This window comes from Eptesicus fuscus, chromosome 11 (assembly GCF_027574615.1).
Source record: "Eptesicus fuscus isolate TK198812 chromosome 11, DD_ASM_mEF_20220401, whole genome shotgun sequence".
In the NCBI taxonomy this organism is placed as follows: Eukaryota; Metazoa; Chordata; class Mammalia; order Chiroptera; family Vespertilionidae; genus Eptesicus; species Eptesicus fuscus.
Genome location: NC_072483.1, coordinates 38,308,600 through 38,325,215, shown reverse-complemented (window position 1 = coordinate 38,325,215; position 16,616 = coordinate 38,308,600). Strand labels below are relative to the sequence as shown.

The 16,616-nt window shown below is 36.0% G+C and overlaps 1 protein-coding gene across 5 annotated transcripts in view; it reads left to right on the top strand.

Annotated features, from left to right (window-relative positions):
- The window catches only part of BAZ2B (bromodomain adjacent to zinc finger domain 2B), a 306,755-nt gene extending 291,621 nt beyond the window's left edge, over window positions 1-15,134 (top strand). For all 5 annotated transcript variants that reach the window (XM_028141153.2, XM_054722924.1, XM_028141179.2 and 2 more), the window contains one exon: window positions 14,155-15,134. In XM_028141153.2, the coding sequence (XP_027996954.2) occupies window positions 14,155-14,312 (158 nt within the window). In that variant the 3' untranslated portion in view covers window positions 14,313-15,134. The remainder of the gene's footprint in view (window positions 1-14,154) is intronic.
- The last annotated feature ends 1,482 nt before the right edge of the window (window positions 15,135-16,616 follow it).

Sequence of the window (16,616 nt, the reverse complement as noted above, 5' to 3'; positions counted from 1 at the left end):
ATTCAGAGTCAAGAACTCTAATGCAATTAGTTAGAAAGTCACAGAGGTAGAAGTGAACCAGCTGGGCTGTGTGGGTGCAGGAAACAAGTTACAGAGACAAAAGAAAGACCCTTGAAGCTTAGGAGAAAGAAAGCAGAGAGAACACCCCTGAGGGAAGAACAGGAGGAAAGGTGTGTGCATGCTCCAGAGAGAGAGTGGGGGAGTTGGGAGGAGAATAGAGGAGGAAAGGGCAAGCGTGCTCAAGAGTGTGTGAACACCCTTGTTGAAAACATTAGACTATGTGAAGGCTTATTTCTGCACTGTCTATTCTATTGGTATACATGTCTGTCTTTATGCCATACCACACCATTACTGTCAATTTGTAGTAACTTTGGAAATGTGAGTGTCCAACTTTGTTTTCCTTTTCCAAGATTGACTATTCAGGATCCCTTGAAAATCTATATTTTTTAGTATGTATTTTTCTATTTCTGTAAAGAAGTCATTAGGATTGTAATTGCTTTGGGTAGCATGGGAATTTTAACTGTTAAGTCTTCAAATCCACGAATGTGGAATGTCTTTACTTTTATTTGTGCTTTTGTAAATTGGATTTCCTCTATAGTTTTTTATTATTAGTGTATAGAACCACAAGCAACTTTTGTTGAAAGTATTACAGATGTCTCCTTTGTTTCCCATTGACCACCTCTACCCCACACCCGCCCTACACTGCTCTATTGTCTGTGTCCATGGGCTATGCATATAAGTTCTCCAGTTAATCACTCCCCACCTTCCCTCTGAAATTCTTCAGTCTGTTCCATCTTTCTGTGTCTCTGGATCTATTTTGTAGAATTTTGTGTGTGTGTGTAACCTTTAGGGTTTGTGCTACCCTCTTTAGATATGCTGGATTTGATGTAATATTTGCTGTAGTTTTCTTGTAATGTCTGATTTGGTATGAAGGTAATTCTGGCCTCGTAAAGTGAATTGGTAAGTGTTTGTATAGTATTACTATTATTTTTCCCTTAAATGTTTGATAAGACTTATCAGTGAAATCATCATGATCTAGAGTTTCAAACCAGATTGTTATGAATTCAAATCTAGCTTTTAATCATCATGATATTGAGTTTCAAATCAGATTGTTATGAATTCAAATCTAGCTTTTAATAGGTTAGTTCATCAAATTAGACTTGTAGGAGAGTTTTAACCCTTTGCACTCGCTTGCTTTTTTCTCGATTCCTTTATTCTACTCGGGATTTAATTTTTTTAAATACCCCAGATTTTACAAAGCACTGCAGTAGAATAAAAAACTGGAGTTTCTTTTCATACAAACTTATTTATTTGGATTTTTTTATATTTCAAATTATTGATACATTCAAAGAGTATAAAAGAGCTGCTACCGATGCTAACCTTGTCGAGTCACACTCAACATCCGAGTGCAAAAGGTTAAACCAGGTTATTATGAACTCAAATCTAGCTTTTAATAGGTTAGTTCATCAAATTAGACTTGTGAATGTTCTCTCTTCTTGGAGGTCTGCAATTTTTTAATCAACTTAAAATAGTCTCATTGGCATCATTTAATGTATTGTGTCTCAAACATAAGTATACATCATGAACAATTTTTCACCAAGAGTAATCAATACCCTGATTTGTCTGTTGTCTATTTTAACATTATAGGTTAATCAGAACATTTATTAAGCATCATGTTTGGGTGATTTGTCCCTGTTGCACAAAGCAGTAATTTGTTAATTCTCATGTGTGAATATACTAATTTATTTGTCCATTCTACTACTGATAGTCACTGTTGCCCTGAACCTTTATTCATAGTTTTGGCATATATATATTTCTATTGGGTATACTCATAGGAACAGATATAACATTCAGTTATTCAGAGTGGTTGAATCTTTTCACCAGAATTGTAAGTTGCTTGTGTCTTTCAACTTTTGTGGTGCCACCCATTTAATTTTTTTATTGAAACAATTACAGATTCACATACAGATCTAACAGAGGTATCTTGTACACTTTGCCTAGTTTTACGTGTGTTAAGTTCTACACAGTGTTCTCCAGTTGGGGGTTTGAGCATCAACCATCAGTCAGGACAAACAGTTCCAAACCCACAAGGATCCCACCACTTCTGTTGCCTTTTTCTATCTACAGCAATTACCTGCGTGCTCTCTTCTCACCTCCATTTTAAAGAGTTGTATGAATGGAATCGAAATCATACAGTAAATAACCGTTTGGGACAAACTTTTTTCACCTAGCATAATCCTGAGTCTTTTTAGCCTTCCTGTGGGAAACATAAGCTGAATTAGCTTTAATTTTAAAAATACTCAATCCTCATTTTTAATAGAATTGAACTGATTTCTTTATATTGTGATTGATACATTCGGAATAATTCCTTCCAACATGTTTCCAGTTTACTGTGCTTTCTTCTAGTTCCCTTCTCCTTTTCCTTTCCTGAATTATCATGTGTCCTTTATTGGAAGGCATACACTTTATTAAATTAATTGCCTCAGAAAAATTTCCAAGACCTGTTTCTGCCTGTATTTCAACATTCTTACAGTATTTGTATTCCTTCATCCTTTTAAATTATGAAAATAGCATTGAAGAATCATACAGAAATATGTATTTTGGAAATGGGGAGACCCTTCTATACTCTGGGTTTATCCTTCTATCCATTTATAATTTGATCTCTAACATATGGGATATGATACATACTTTTGAAAAATTCCTCTTATTTGATGAATCAGATAATATTCCTTAACAGTATATGGTCAGAACTACTTAATTCTCAACTACAGGACAGTATTTTATGGTATGAATGTGCTACAAATTAACCTTTACTCTGTTGAAAGGCATCGTTCTCCACGTAATTCTATAAGAAAAACTCCTCATAGTATGTATAGGTACACTTATTAAAAATTGGCTTTGCCCATTTAGACTTCAGATACATTTTAAGTCATTAAGAAAATCTTGACATTTTTATTAATTTGGGGGTGAAGTGAGGAATAGAAAAATCAGTGTTCACACTATTAAAAACCTGTCTAACCACTTTGCTTTTTCTCTAAAGTTTTATTTCAATTATGTATAGAGAACACATTCTCTTGCTTGGTTTTGCAGTGCAAGTACAATACCAGTTTAGTTTTTCCTGGATATGTATTGATATTAAACATTAGGGTAAACTATGGCTAGTGTAACTGCCTTTCCTGTCGTACATAACCTGTGTTTTTCTCTTGTTCAGGGTGCACCGTGCTTCTTCAATGCAATTTCATGCCTTTTTATCAGTTCAGGAAAACTGTCAGCCACTCTCATTCTCTATACCTCATATCTTTAGACTTTATAGGTAATAAAGTTCTCAGACCTACCTACCAGCCATCTATTCTGATTGTCTTAATGCTATTTAACATTCTCATTGGCTGCATTATTTCAGGAAATCTGGCTTGGCATGTAGACTAAGGGCATAGACTGCTTGAGTTTACACCCCAGCTCTGTCATTCCCTATTAGTGTGACCTTGGGAAGTTACTCAATTCCTTCATAAGGTTGTTTGCAGATCAAATGTAGGCAACAGTGCTCTGGGGCAGTCTAACTTAGAGAAACAGTGGCTGCATGAGTATTAAATATTTTTTTCATAGTATACGGTTTCTTAGTTTCATTTGTTTGGAAATACCCAGGTTATTTTCATTTTTTTTGACGTTTGTCTGCCTGTGCTTGTGCTCCTTTGACTTAAGTGGAATAGTACCTGTGGAATTCCAGCAAGGGAAGAGAGTGTAGGGCTTGCTTTGTACATTTCCCAGGACCACAGGTGGGCTGACAAGCTTTTTTTCTTGAACAGAGATAGTATTCAGAGTCCAGGCCATTTCTCACTTGAACCTTTCACTAGGGTGAAGCCTTTTGAACCTGGAAGCTTCAAATCCATGTAAAAAGATGCTTCTTCTAGTTACCATTTCTAAGTGTAGTATAATGAAAGTATCTTATAAATAACAGGTATTTTACCAGAACCCATTCATCAGAGTATATTAAACTGATTTTTGAAATAAAATTTTGTGAATGGAGCTTACTAGATCTTGTGCTAGAACTGCCTGTTAAAGATGTTGGTTTATAGTAAGAATCAGATGGTACTGTTTGGAGGAAAACTTTAAAAGGTAGTGAAAATAAACAAACCTAGTTAATACTGAATGTAATGTACACTATATATTTCTTTTCAAAATTGCCAGTTTTCCCCCTGGTGACACATTTGATTTCAAATAAGCTAACTCTAGTTGCAATAAATTTCAGGTATGATTTTTAAAAGAAACCAGGAGTACCAATTATTTATTTTTAGTTATAATAATGTCTCATTGCTTTTTAATTTATAGATGAAAAGCTCTTTGTATCTCTGATAACCCCTCTTGCTGCTTTGAGATGAACTTTAGTAGAACTGTTTCAAACCTTACAATATATAAAACTAGAATGTAGATCCACCAGTAAAAACTGTTGATTATTTCAGGGTATTGCTCTTTCTGATACAATGGAAAGTTGATATTAAATGTTAGGGTAGTACATAACCTGTACCTTCCTAGAGTGAAGGAGTTGACATTTTATTCATTGCTACCTGACAACTCACAAGCAGGCAAGGAAAAATTATTCACTTAAAGGCAACAAAATATGATATGATGATAATATGCTTTCACACTATAGATATAATATACCTATGAAAAACTAAATAAGCTAACTAAACAAAAGCCTGTTTGAAATTTCGTTGCTGAGGGAGAGAAAAAGATTACTAGCTAATTTGAATATTATAGTAAGAAACCAGTATATACTAATGTTCTTAGTGTCTTCTTTTTAAAAGATATTAGGGTAAACATAATCAGTAAATTAAAAAAATACAAACCTCCTAAGCATCAACATAGATAAAATCAGCTCCTTTCTATGGTGAAATATAAAAAAAGAATGATAGCACTATTAACAAACATACTGGTATTTCTGCTAACAAAGCTAAACCCAAACTAAAGGATTCAGAAAGGTTAGAAATAAGAGGGTAGGCAAAAATGAGACAACTAAAGAGGGGGTTACATACTTGTCTGCAAAAGTAGAATTAAGACATGCCCCAAATTTACAAAGATACAGGAGGATACTATATAATTCTGAAGACAACCATTACTAGCTGTGCAGTCCCAGACTCAAAAACTGCAGCTGGCATCAGGAGAAATCACAGTGATAGACCTGATCATACCTCTCCATCCAAAATAGATCCAAGTAATATCTCAAACTTTGACATTCAAAACCATATTTAAGCAACAAGCACCACCATCAGAAACAACACAAACAGTATTATGTCATCATGATAGAATATAACTAACATTAATAATAAACCTGTGCCCTTTTCATCTGGAAGGTTAAAAACATGCTATTACCAGATTTATCTAGCCTAGTGGCAAGTGAATTAGCTCATTTAACACACATTATAAGTATTTCTTAGCTTTTTATATAAGTCCAGCCGGGGTGTGGCTCAATGATTGGTCTGACCTATGAACCAGGAGGTCACATTTGATTCCTGGCCAGGGCATATGCCCAGGTTGCATGCTTGATCTTCAGTGTGGGGTGTGCAGGAGGCAACTGATCAATGATTCTTTTTCATCACTGATGTTTCTCTCTCTCTCCCTGAAATCATTAAAAACGTATCTTTTTTAAAAAATGTAAGTCCTCACTTAATGTTGCTAATATGTTCTGTCTTCAAATAAAATAACATAACAAATCCAATTTTACCATAGGCTAATTGATATAAACATAAACAAGAATTAAGTTCCTACACCATCTCATCAACATTATAACTAAAGGATTTTAAACAGAATGACATTATTCAAGAATCTGCTGTTTATTTGCCTTATTAAATTGGTCTTACAACAACTCAACAGTAAGACAAATAACCCAATTAAAAATAGGCAAGAGATTAGAAGACTTTTCTCCACAGGAGGTATATAAATGGCCAATAAGCACTAGAAAAGACAATATCATTAGAGAAATGAAAATCAAAACCACAGTGAGATCCCACTTCATATCCACTAGGATGACTAGAATTAAAAAAAGGAAAATAATGTATTAAGGATATGAAGAAATAATGCTGGTGAGAAGTTTTCAAATGGTGGAGCTGCTGTTGCAAACAGTTCAGTTCCTCAAACACACTTTACCATGTGATCCACCAATTGTATTCCTAGCTATATATCCAAGAGAATTAAAAATATATGTTGCCATAAAAGGTTGTACATGAACGTTCATAGTAGTCTTACTGGTAATAGCCAAAAAGTGGAAATAACTCAAATGTCCCATTATTGGATGAATAAATAAAATGTGGTACATTCATTCAATGGAATATTAATCAGCCATAAAAAAGGAAAAAATACATATAGATGTTACATGGATGAACCTTAGAAACATTATTATGCTAAGTGAAAGATGCCAAAGACCACATATTGTGTGATTCTGTTTATAGCTACAAAGACAAAATAGTGGTTGCCAAGGTAAGGGAGAGTGACTGTTAATGGCTGCAAGGTTTCTTTATGGAGTGATGAAAATATTCTGAAATTGGATTGTGGTGATGGTTGCACAAGTCTGTGAATTATATCTTCAACAGAAGCAAAAGGCAGTAACAGTATCTGCAGAAAGCATCTACCATTTCTAGGACTTAGGGAACAAAGAAGAAGTTGAGGTTATCAGGGCCTCAACGAAGGGGGAGCTAGCTACCCAGCTGACACTAGTTTCTCTAAAGGAGGAAAGATAAGACAAATTTGGGCAGTGCCAACAATGAAGCAAGCAAATAAATCTGAAGAGTGTACTGACTACTCCTGCCAGGTGAATGGTCATGGCCAGGCACAGTGCTGAGAGGAGCCTTCACCCTGTGTCTGTCTTCCTTTAGAGAGTCCTGTCTAGGATCTAACAAGGAGCCAGCTGGCAAAACAGAAATGGGTTTGGAGCTGAGACTGTAGGTTAATAGGGCTAATCAGCATTTAACAAGTTAAATGAAAGAGGAATAAATAACTTTCATGTGTGTAAACACAAAGGTATAACAAAACTCTAGACATAAATATGCAGAATTTACCAGACACAACAAAACTATAAAACATAACATGGTGATAGTCAAGAAGACTATTTGGTTTCTCCCTGGAGATTCAGAAGGTGATTATGAGGTTCCAATGGAAAGAACACACAACTAAGAGGACGGTCACTGGCACTTCCAGATGTGAGGACATGTTATAAAACCACTATAAATAACACACTGTGCAACTGGCACATGAATAGACAGACCAATGGAAAATAATTTTTAAGAATCCAGAAATTGATCCAAGTGCATTTGGAAACTCAGTGAATGATAAAAATGTCATTTTAAATCAGTGGGAAAAATAATTTAAATAAGTGCTATTCTTACCACTGAATAGTCGTATGGAAAAGGATAAAAATAGCTTTACCTCCCTATATTGTACATCTAAAATTAATTCCAAATGGATCAGATATATAAACATAAAAATGAAACTGTACAATGTCTAGAAGAAAATGCAGGTAAATTCCTTGATAACCTGAACTCAAAATCTGAAAGAAATAAGTGAAAAATAGATGGAGTGTTAATATTCCATAGGTATTAAAAAATAATTTAAAGAAGAATTAATACTAATCCTTCTCAAACTTTCATAAAACAGAAGAGGGAAGGAACTTATCCAAATTCATTTTATATCACCAGCATGACCCAGACAAAGACACTACAAGAAAAGAAAATATGCCAATATTTCTGATGAACATATATGGAAAAGTTCTCAAAATACTAGCAAACCAAATTCAAAGCAATAAAAGGATCATACACCATGATCAAGTGAAATTTGTTCCAGGGACACCAGGATATTTTAACACTCATAAATCAATGTGATATAACACATTAACAAAATTAAGGATAAATATTGTGTAATTATCTCAATAGATATAGAAAAAGCATTTGCCAAAATGTAACATCCATTTATGATTGAAACTCTCAACAAAGTTGGTAGGAGAGGGAACATACCTCAACATAATAAAGACCATGTAGGCCCGGCCATGGTTGCTCAATTGTTGAGTCTTGACCTATGAACCAGGAGGTCATGATTCTATTTCTGGTAAGGGCACATGCCCAGGTTGCAGGCTTGATCCTCAATATAAAGGAGGCAGCCAGTCAGTGATTCTCATCATTGATGGTTCCATCTCTCTCTCTCCTTCTCCATCTCTAAAATCAATAAAAAAATATTTTTAAAAAAAGACCATGTAAGATAAGCCCACAACTAACATCATAATCAATGGTGAAAAGCTTTTCCTTCAGGAATGAGAGTGAATAAAAGATAACTCCTGCCTCTTTAACACTAGCGTCCCGGTGCATGGATTCGTGCACAGTGAAAGGAAATTAATTGGAATATTTTAATATCACTATTCACCCTTTCTCTATAATAGAAGTGTCAACCAAATTCACGATAGACAATGACAGATCGAAACACGCATGTGATTGGCACCAGCGAGAGCTTTATATGTATTGCACATGCATGAGTCAACTTAGCCTTTTATATATATAGAATAAACTTGCTTAATGAGACCTGCTTTCTGATTTAGCTAAACTTTTTCCAGCCCAGTGAAGCACCCCAACTTCTCTTTCAGGTAATTGTCAGAAACACAGCAGTAAATATCAACACAAAGCAGATTATTATTGTAGAACACGCAGGTAGAACAAAGAGTAAAATGTTTAACTGCAGCAGTGCTTGACTATATTCTGTACAGTGAAAAAATCTGAAGTCATTATCAAGGTCCACCATTTCTTTTCAGTCGGGTCAAGTTTCTAAACTTTCTAAATCTCCGTTTTCCGGCTAATGAAAAGAAAGTAGGATTCCACCAAGTCTCCTATCTACCTACTCCAGGACTTCTGTGAGGATCAAATGAGATGAGGCACAGGAAAACGCTTCACAGACATTTGGTTAAAGTGTAATAATGCGGATTTTTTTCAATAGGTGGAGTTACACATATGTTGATACATATGCGATTTGATATGTATGCTATTTTGTTGTATTGACAGCAAGTCTCAAAACTTCTTATGTCAAATTTTCTGAAGGCGTTAACATCATAGATATTTTTACGCCTAAAAATGTTGAATTCCGTGCCAAAAAAAGAGCATTTGTGGGAAGTTTTAGTTCATTATTTTGAAGAAAAGTGCTGCTGAAAGTTACTGTATACTTTGGGAAGCTTATGGTGAACATGCTCCTTCTCAAGATACTTGTGAACACTGGTTTAAATGCTTTAAAAGTGATGATTTCGATGTGTAAGACAAAGAACATCCAGGTTAACCGAAAAAGTTTGAAGACCAACAATTACAAGCATTATTGGATGAAGACGCGTGTCAAACTCAAAAACAACTTGCAGAAAGATTAAATGTTGCTCAGCAAACAATTTCCGATCATTTACAAGCAATGGGAAGGATTTTAAAGGAAAATGGGTGCCAAATCAACTGAACGAAAGACAAATGGAAAACTGAAAAGTCATCAGTAAAATGTTGCTTCAATGGCATGAAAGGAAGTCTTTTTTGCATCGAATTGTGACTGGCGATGAAAAGTGGATTTATTTTGAGAATCCCAAATGTGCAAAATCAAGGGTTGATCCAGGACAACCATCAACATTGACTGCAAGGCTAAATTGCTTTGGAAAGAAGACAATGCTCTGCATTTGGTGGGATTAGGAAGGTGTGGTGTATTATGAGCTTCTAAAACCAGGTGAAACTGTTAACACTGATCGCTACCGACAACAAATAATCAATTTGAACCACACTTTGATCGTAAAATGACCAGAATGGGCCAGAAGACACGGCAAAGTAATTTTGCTTCATGATGATTCACCATCATGCACTTCAAAACCAGTTAAAGACATGTTAAAAGATCTTGTTTGGGAAGTATTAACCACCGGCTGTATTCACCAGACCTTGCTCCTTCAGATTACCACTTGTTCTGATCAACGGCACATGCACTTTCTGAGCAGCACTTCAAAACGTACGAAGAAGTGGAAAATTGGGTCTCTGAATGGTTTACTTCAAAACAAGAAAGTTCTATTGGGACAGTATCCACAAATTACCTGAAAGATGGGGGAAATGTGTAGCTAGCAATGGACATTACTTTGAATAAAGCACTTTTGATGTTTCTCTTGAAATTACTGTGTTTTCTTTGATTACAAAATCTGCATTATTAACCAGTACACCTAGTATACTTGCTTATAATTTCAAAAAAAAACTAATATACATACAACTCTATTCCAACAAACTAGACAACCTGGAGGAAATGGACATATTCCTAGAAAAATGCAACCTTAAATAAACTTAATCAGGAAGAATCTAAAAAATCTCAATAGGCCGATAACAATGGAAGAAATTGAAACAGTCATCAAAAATCTTCCAGCAAAAAGCCCGGGGCCAGACGACTTCACAGGGGAGTTTTACCAGACATTCAAGGAAGAACTAAAACCTATCCTCCTCAGACTATTCCAGAAAATTCTAGAGGAAGGAACACTTCCAAGCTCATTCTATGAAGCCAGCATCACCCTAATACCAAAACCAGATAAAGACAACACAATGAAAGAGAATTACAGGCCAATATCCTCAATGAACATAGATGTTAAAATCTTCAACAAAATTCTAGCAAATCAGATTCAGCATTACATTAGAAAGATCATACATCATGACCAAGTGGGATTTATCCCGGGGATGCAAGGATCGTACGATATCTGCAGATCAATAAACGTGATACATCACATAAACAAATTGAGAGGTAAAAATCACATAGTCATATCAATTGATGCAAAAAAAGCATTTGACAAAAGCCAACACCCTTTCTTGATAAAAACTCTCAGCAAGGTGGGAATAGAAGGATCATACCTCAACATAATAAAAGCCTTCTATGACAAACCCACAGCCAACATCATACTCAATGGACAAAAACTAAAACCATTTCCCCTAAGAACACGAACAAGACAGGGATGCCCACTCTCACCACTCCTGTTCAACATAGTACTGGAAGTACTAGCCATTGCAATCAGACAAGAAGAAGAAATAAAAGGCATCCAAATTGGAAAAGAAGAAGTAAAACTGTCCTTATTCGCAGATGACATGATACTGTACATAGAAAACCCTAAAGACTCCATAAAAAATTATTAGACTTAATGAATGAATTCAGCAATGTAGCAGGATACTAAATTAATGCCAAGAAATCTATGGCATTTCTATATACCAAAAGTGAACTTACAGAGAGACTAAAAAAACAATCCCATTTACCATTGCACCAAAAAAATTAAGATACCTAGGAATAAACTTAACTAAGGAGGTAAAAGACCTGTTCTTGGAAAACTACAGGACACTGATAACAGAGATAGAGGAAGACATAAACAGATGGAAGAACATACCGTGTTCATGGACTGATGGAATCAACATCATTAAAATGTCCATACTACCCAAAGCAGTCTATAGATTCAAAACACTCCCCATCAAAATACCAATGGCATATTTCAAAGACCTAGAACAAACTCTCCAAAAATTCATCTGGAATAAAAAAAGACCCCGAATAACTGCAGCAATCCTGAGAAAGAAGAACAAAGTAGGAGGGATCTCAATACCAGTCATCAAGCTGTATTACGAAGTTCTCAAAACTGCCGAAACCGGTTTGGCTCAGTGGATAGAGCGTCAGTCTGCAGACTGAAGGGTCCCAGGTTCGATTCTGGTCAAGGGCATGTACATTGGTTGCGGGCACATCCCCGGTGGGGGGTGTGCAGGAGGCAGCTGGTCGATGTTTCTCTCTCATCGATGTTTCTAGCTCTCTGTCCCTCTCCCTTCCTCTCTGTAAAAAATCAATAAAATATATTTTTTTAAAAAACAAAGTTCTCAAAACTGCCTGGTAATGGCACAAGAACAGACATATAGATCAATGGAATAGAACAGAGAACCCAGAAATCAACCCAAACCACTATGCTCAATTAATATTTGACAAAGGAGGCAAGAACCTACAATGGAGTCAAGACAGTCTCTTCAATAAATGGTGTTTGGGAAAATTGGTCAGATACATGCAAAAAAATGAAACTAGACCACCAACTTATACCATACACAAAAATAAACATAAGACGGGAAACCATAAAAATACTAGAGGAATCCACAGGCAGCAAAATCTCAGACATATGCCAAAGCAGTTTCTTCACCGATACAGCTCCTAGAGCAACGGAAACTAAAGAGAAATAAACAAATGGGACTACATCAAAATAAAAAGCTTTTGCACAGCAAAAGAAACCATCAACAAAACAACAAGAAGGCCCACTGCATGGGAGAACATATTAGCCAATGTTATCACCGATAAGGGTTTAATCTCCAACATTTATAGGGAACTCATACAACTTAACAAAAGGAAGATAAGCAATCCAATAAAAAAATGGGCAATGGACCTAAATAGACACTTTTCGAAAGAAGACATAAGGAAGGCCAAGAGACATATGAAACCATGCTCAAAGTCACTAATCATCCGAGAGATGCAAATCAAAACGATAATGCGGTACCATCTCACACCTGTCAGAATGGCTATCATCAACAAATCAACAAAGGACAAGTGTTGGCGAGGATGCGGAGAAAAAGGAACCCTCGTGCACTGCTGGTGGGAATGCAGACTGGTGCAGCCACTATGGAGAACAGTATGGAGTTTCCTCAAAAAACTAAAAATGGAACTCCCATTTGACCCAGTGATCCCACTTCTAGGAATATATCCCAAGAAACTAGAAACACCAATCAGAAAGGATATATGCACCCCTATGTTCATAGTGGCACAATTTACCGTAGCTAAGATTTGGAAGCTGTCTTATGTGCCCACCAGCAGATTAATGGATTAAAAAACGGTGGTATATCTACACAATGGAATACTATGCTGTGGTAAAAAAGAAGGAATTCTTACCATTTAAAACAGCATGGATGGAACTGGATAGCATTATGTTAAGCGAAATAAGCCAGTCAGAGAAAGATAAATATCACATTATCTCACTCATTTATGGAAAATAATGAACAACATAAACTGATGAACAAAAACAGATCCAGAGACAGAGAAGCATCTTTCAGACCGTCAAATCTCAGAGGGAAGATAGGGGAGGGTGGGGGTAAAGGGGAGAGTTCAACCAGAGGACTTGTATGCATGCATATAAGCCTAACCAATGGACACAGACAACAGGGGGGTGAGGGCATGAGTGGGGGGTGTTGGAGGGCAATGAGGAGATAAGGACACATATGTAATACCTTAATCAATAAAATAACATAATAAAAAAACTAATATATATGGTTACCTATAAGAGAAGGGACATAGAAAGGACTCCTCTGAATGTACCTTGTTTTACAGTTTTTACTTAGAAACCACTTGAATGTATAGAGTTAAATCAATCATGAAAACCAAATATCTGAAAACTGAAAGGATTAAAAGGGACGGAAACGGACCAAATTATATGTCAAGTTGGTAAACAATCAGAAGTTTTTTTCAAGTGATTTTCAAACAGTTTTTCAATTACACAACTCTACTGGATCTCTTGATAGTAACATGTAGGCATCGTCCGTTTGAAACAGTTGTATGCATTGTAGATTAAAGCAAATAGGTAACTTTGTACATATAATTAAGGGACTAACATTTTCAGTTTAAGAGAAAGGGCTAGCAGTATAAAAAGGTGTAGTGAAGCAAAAACTCCAATCTTTTTATGTGCCAAGGCAAAGAATTTTGCAAGAACATGGCATTGCAAATTTTAGCCAGTGGATCTGAAATTTTTTTTTGCATCATACATACCTTCACTGTCAAGTTCTTAGTGGGACTAGTTCTAGAATATCTCTTCTTATGTATCTTCAGTACCAGTAACCTCTGGCTCTTTTCTTCCTTTCCACTACATCTGAATTTTGACAGCGTTCTTTTTCAGTTATAGTGTTAAAAATGAATCAGTAAAATACTGACACTGTTCAAGGTAATTTGTGCAATCTTAATGCATCTTAAGTGGTAGAAATTAGTGTACTGTGGCAGAAATATTTGGCACTAGTGATATATTACAAAGACCTTGGCAATGGAGTGTTTTATATCCAACTCATTTTAGTGATCCTAACTTCCTTTTTCTACATTGCAAATAATTTGTGTATGTGTTTTGTTTTGTTTCAGATGGCTATTCATATGAAAAGGAAGCAATGGAAAACTGGATCAGCAAAAAGAGGCGTACAAGTCCCATGACAAACCTTGTTCTTCCTTCAGCAGTCCTTACACCAAATAGGACTCTGAAAATGGCCATCAATCGATGGCTAGAGACACATCAAAAATAAAATTATTTATATTATATTGTATTATTTACATTTTATCAGTGATCTCATTTGAATGATTTAAAGGTAAATACTAATTGGACATTATTCAAAGCAAAACAGGAGATAGGTAAACTTCTTAAATTTAGTTACCTACAAAAACCACTTAGTATCTATTTTAATTCTTTAAAATGTATGGGCTAAATAACACATCTAACCTCTTTTCTAGTTTTACTATAAAAGCCTTTTTATACAGTGAAAAAAATCTGAACCTCTAGAGAATAAAGTTTTACTTTGACTTTAAATTGCAATGCTCAATTTTATTATTAGATACTAGAGGCCTGGTGCACGAAATTTTTGCACGGGGGGTGGGAAGCCCCTCAGCCCGACCTGCGGGAGCCCATGAACCTGGAGGTCACAGTTTGATTCTGTGATTAGGGCACATGCCTGGGTTGTGGGCAGCTGATCAGTGATTATCATGTTTCTCTCTCTTTATCCTCTCCTTTCCTTCTCTGAAATCAAAACATTTAAAAAAAGGTGGAAAGTCTAGCTACCACAGAAATCTCCAAACGCCTTTTCTCTATAATTGCTGCTTTGTACAATTTGTCATCCTAATAATGTACTGCTGAGTTTCTGTGTGTGTCATAGCTAGAAGTGTTTGTGGGGTTTTTTCATATTACACATGCTTCTCACATTCTTACTTATGAGGATAGAAAAGGCATTCTTATGAGGATAAAAAGGGAACGTGTTCTAAAAGAGAAAGGATGCTAACGTAATTTTAACAATTTTCTTTAATTGAGAGAGCCTACCATTTGGACCAGATATCTTTTGTTTTGATATTTGTAATTTTCCTGTCTGGTTTTTACATAAAAATTACTAAAAATCATCAAAGTCATTTATAGAAAAACAATAAAAGTTTGGTTATTTTTTAAATGTTAGAGATGACTATGTCTTTTCTACATTTCACCAGTATAGTTTCTTGTTAAACAAACTGGCTAAAAAAATAGGATGCCAATAATTTACCAAATGAAGTACTTACACATAAACCAGCCAAACAACTGCCCCTCCCCACAAACTTACAAACAACTGAACGGGAAAGGACACCACATGAACCCTCTGCTGCCCTCTCCAGGCGGCCCCGCCCTTCGCTCGGGACCACACGGAACAGCACTCACCTGCCCGCTGCCCAGGCCTCAGGACTGACCTGTAGCTTCCCAAGGAGACTTGACCTCTTCTGGCGTGGCTGAAGCAAATATCTTAGCTTTCCTAAGAATATATCAAAATCATAAAGTCATGTAATAAAATCTAACAGTCACACTAGCAGCTTCACACAAGTCATCAACAAGAATTATCTGTTAACTCTTTTCCTTCCCACCCAGTTTGTAACCTTTAGCTTAAATATATACCTTGAAAGAAGGACTTAAAATACTATATTTAGCTTTATTCGTAATAGCTGTAACCAGACAATAACCTGCAGTAGTATTAGGGAATACTTAGGTCAGTGATGGGCAACCTTTTGAGCTTGGTGTGTCAAACTTCGCAAAAAAACTGAGCATAACTCGGGTAGCGTGTCACTTTGAGGAAAAAAAACATTATTTCGCAAACGTTTCATCCTCAGGAGCAGCAAATGTTTCATCCTCGGCATGTGGCCGCCTCAGTGGCCGCGTGTCATCAGAAATGGCTACGCGTGTCAGTGCTGACACGCGTGTCGTAGGTTCGCCATCACTGACTTAGGTTTACGTCAGGATTTTGTTACAGAACCACATAGTTTAATGTTCACTCTCATTCATATTAGTTTGAAACTGGAATATGTGTGTATAGACAAATATACACTTATAACCAAAAAAGAATACAAATGTGCTGAAGAACAAACTTTTATATTAATAGTGTTCACTGTTGCCAAAATGTTTGAGAGTTACAGTATTAAAAGATCCTGTTGGCAGTAAAAACACACCAAGAACAGGTAAGAAAATGACAGAATGTTCTTCATGCTTTCTTCCCTGTTTCAGGCAAAAAGACTAATTTCGACCCTTGAATATTTTGGGATTTCTAGAAGCTGTCACACCTTTATTTTAAAATTATGACAAAATGAAATTAAATAGGCATTTAGTAGTATTACTATGAAAATAGGCTTTTCACTATTTCTCTAGGGCAGTGGTCGGCAAACTCAGTCAACAGAGCCAAATTTTTTAAATTTAAACTTCTTCTAACGCCACTTTTTCAAAATAGACTCGCCCAGGCCATGTTATTTTGTGCAAGAGCCACACTCACGGGGCCAAAGAGCCGCATGTGGCTCGCAGCCGCAGTTTGCCGACCACGGCTCTAGGG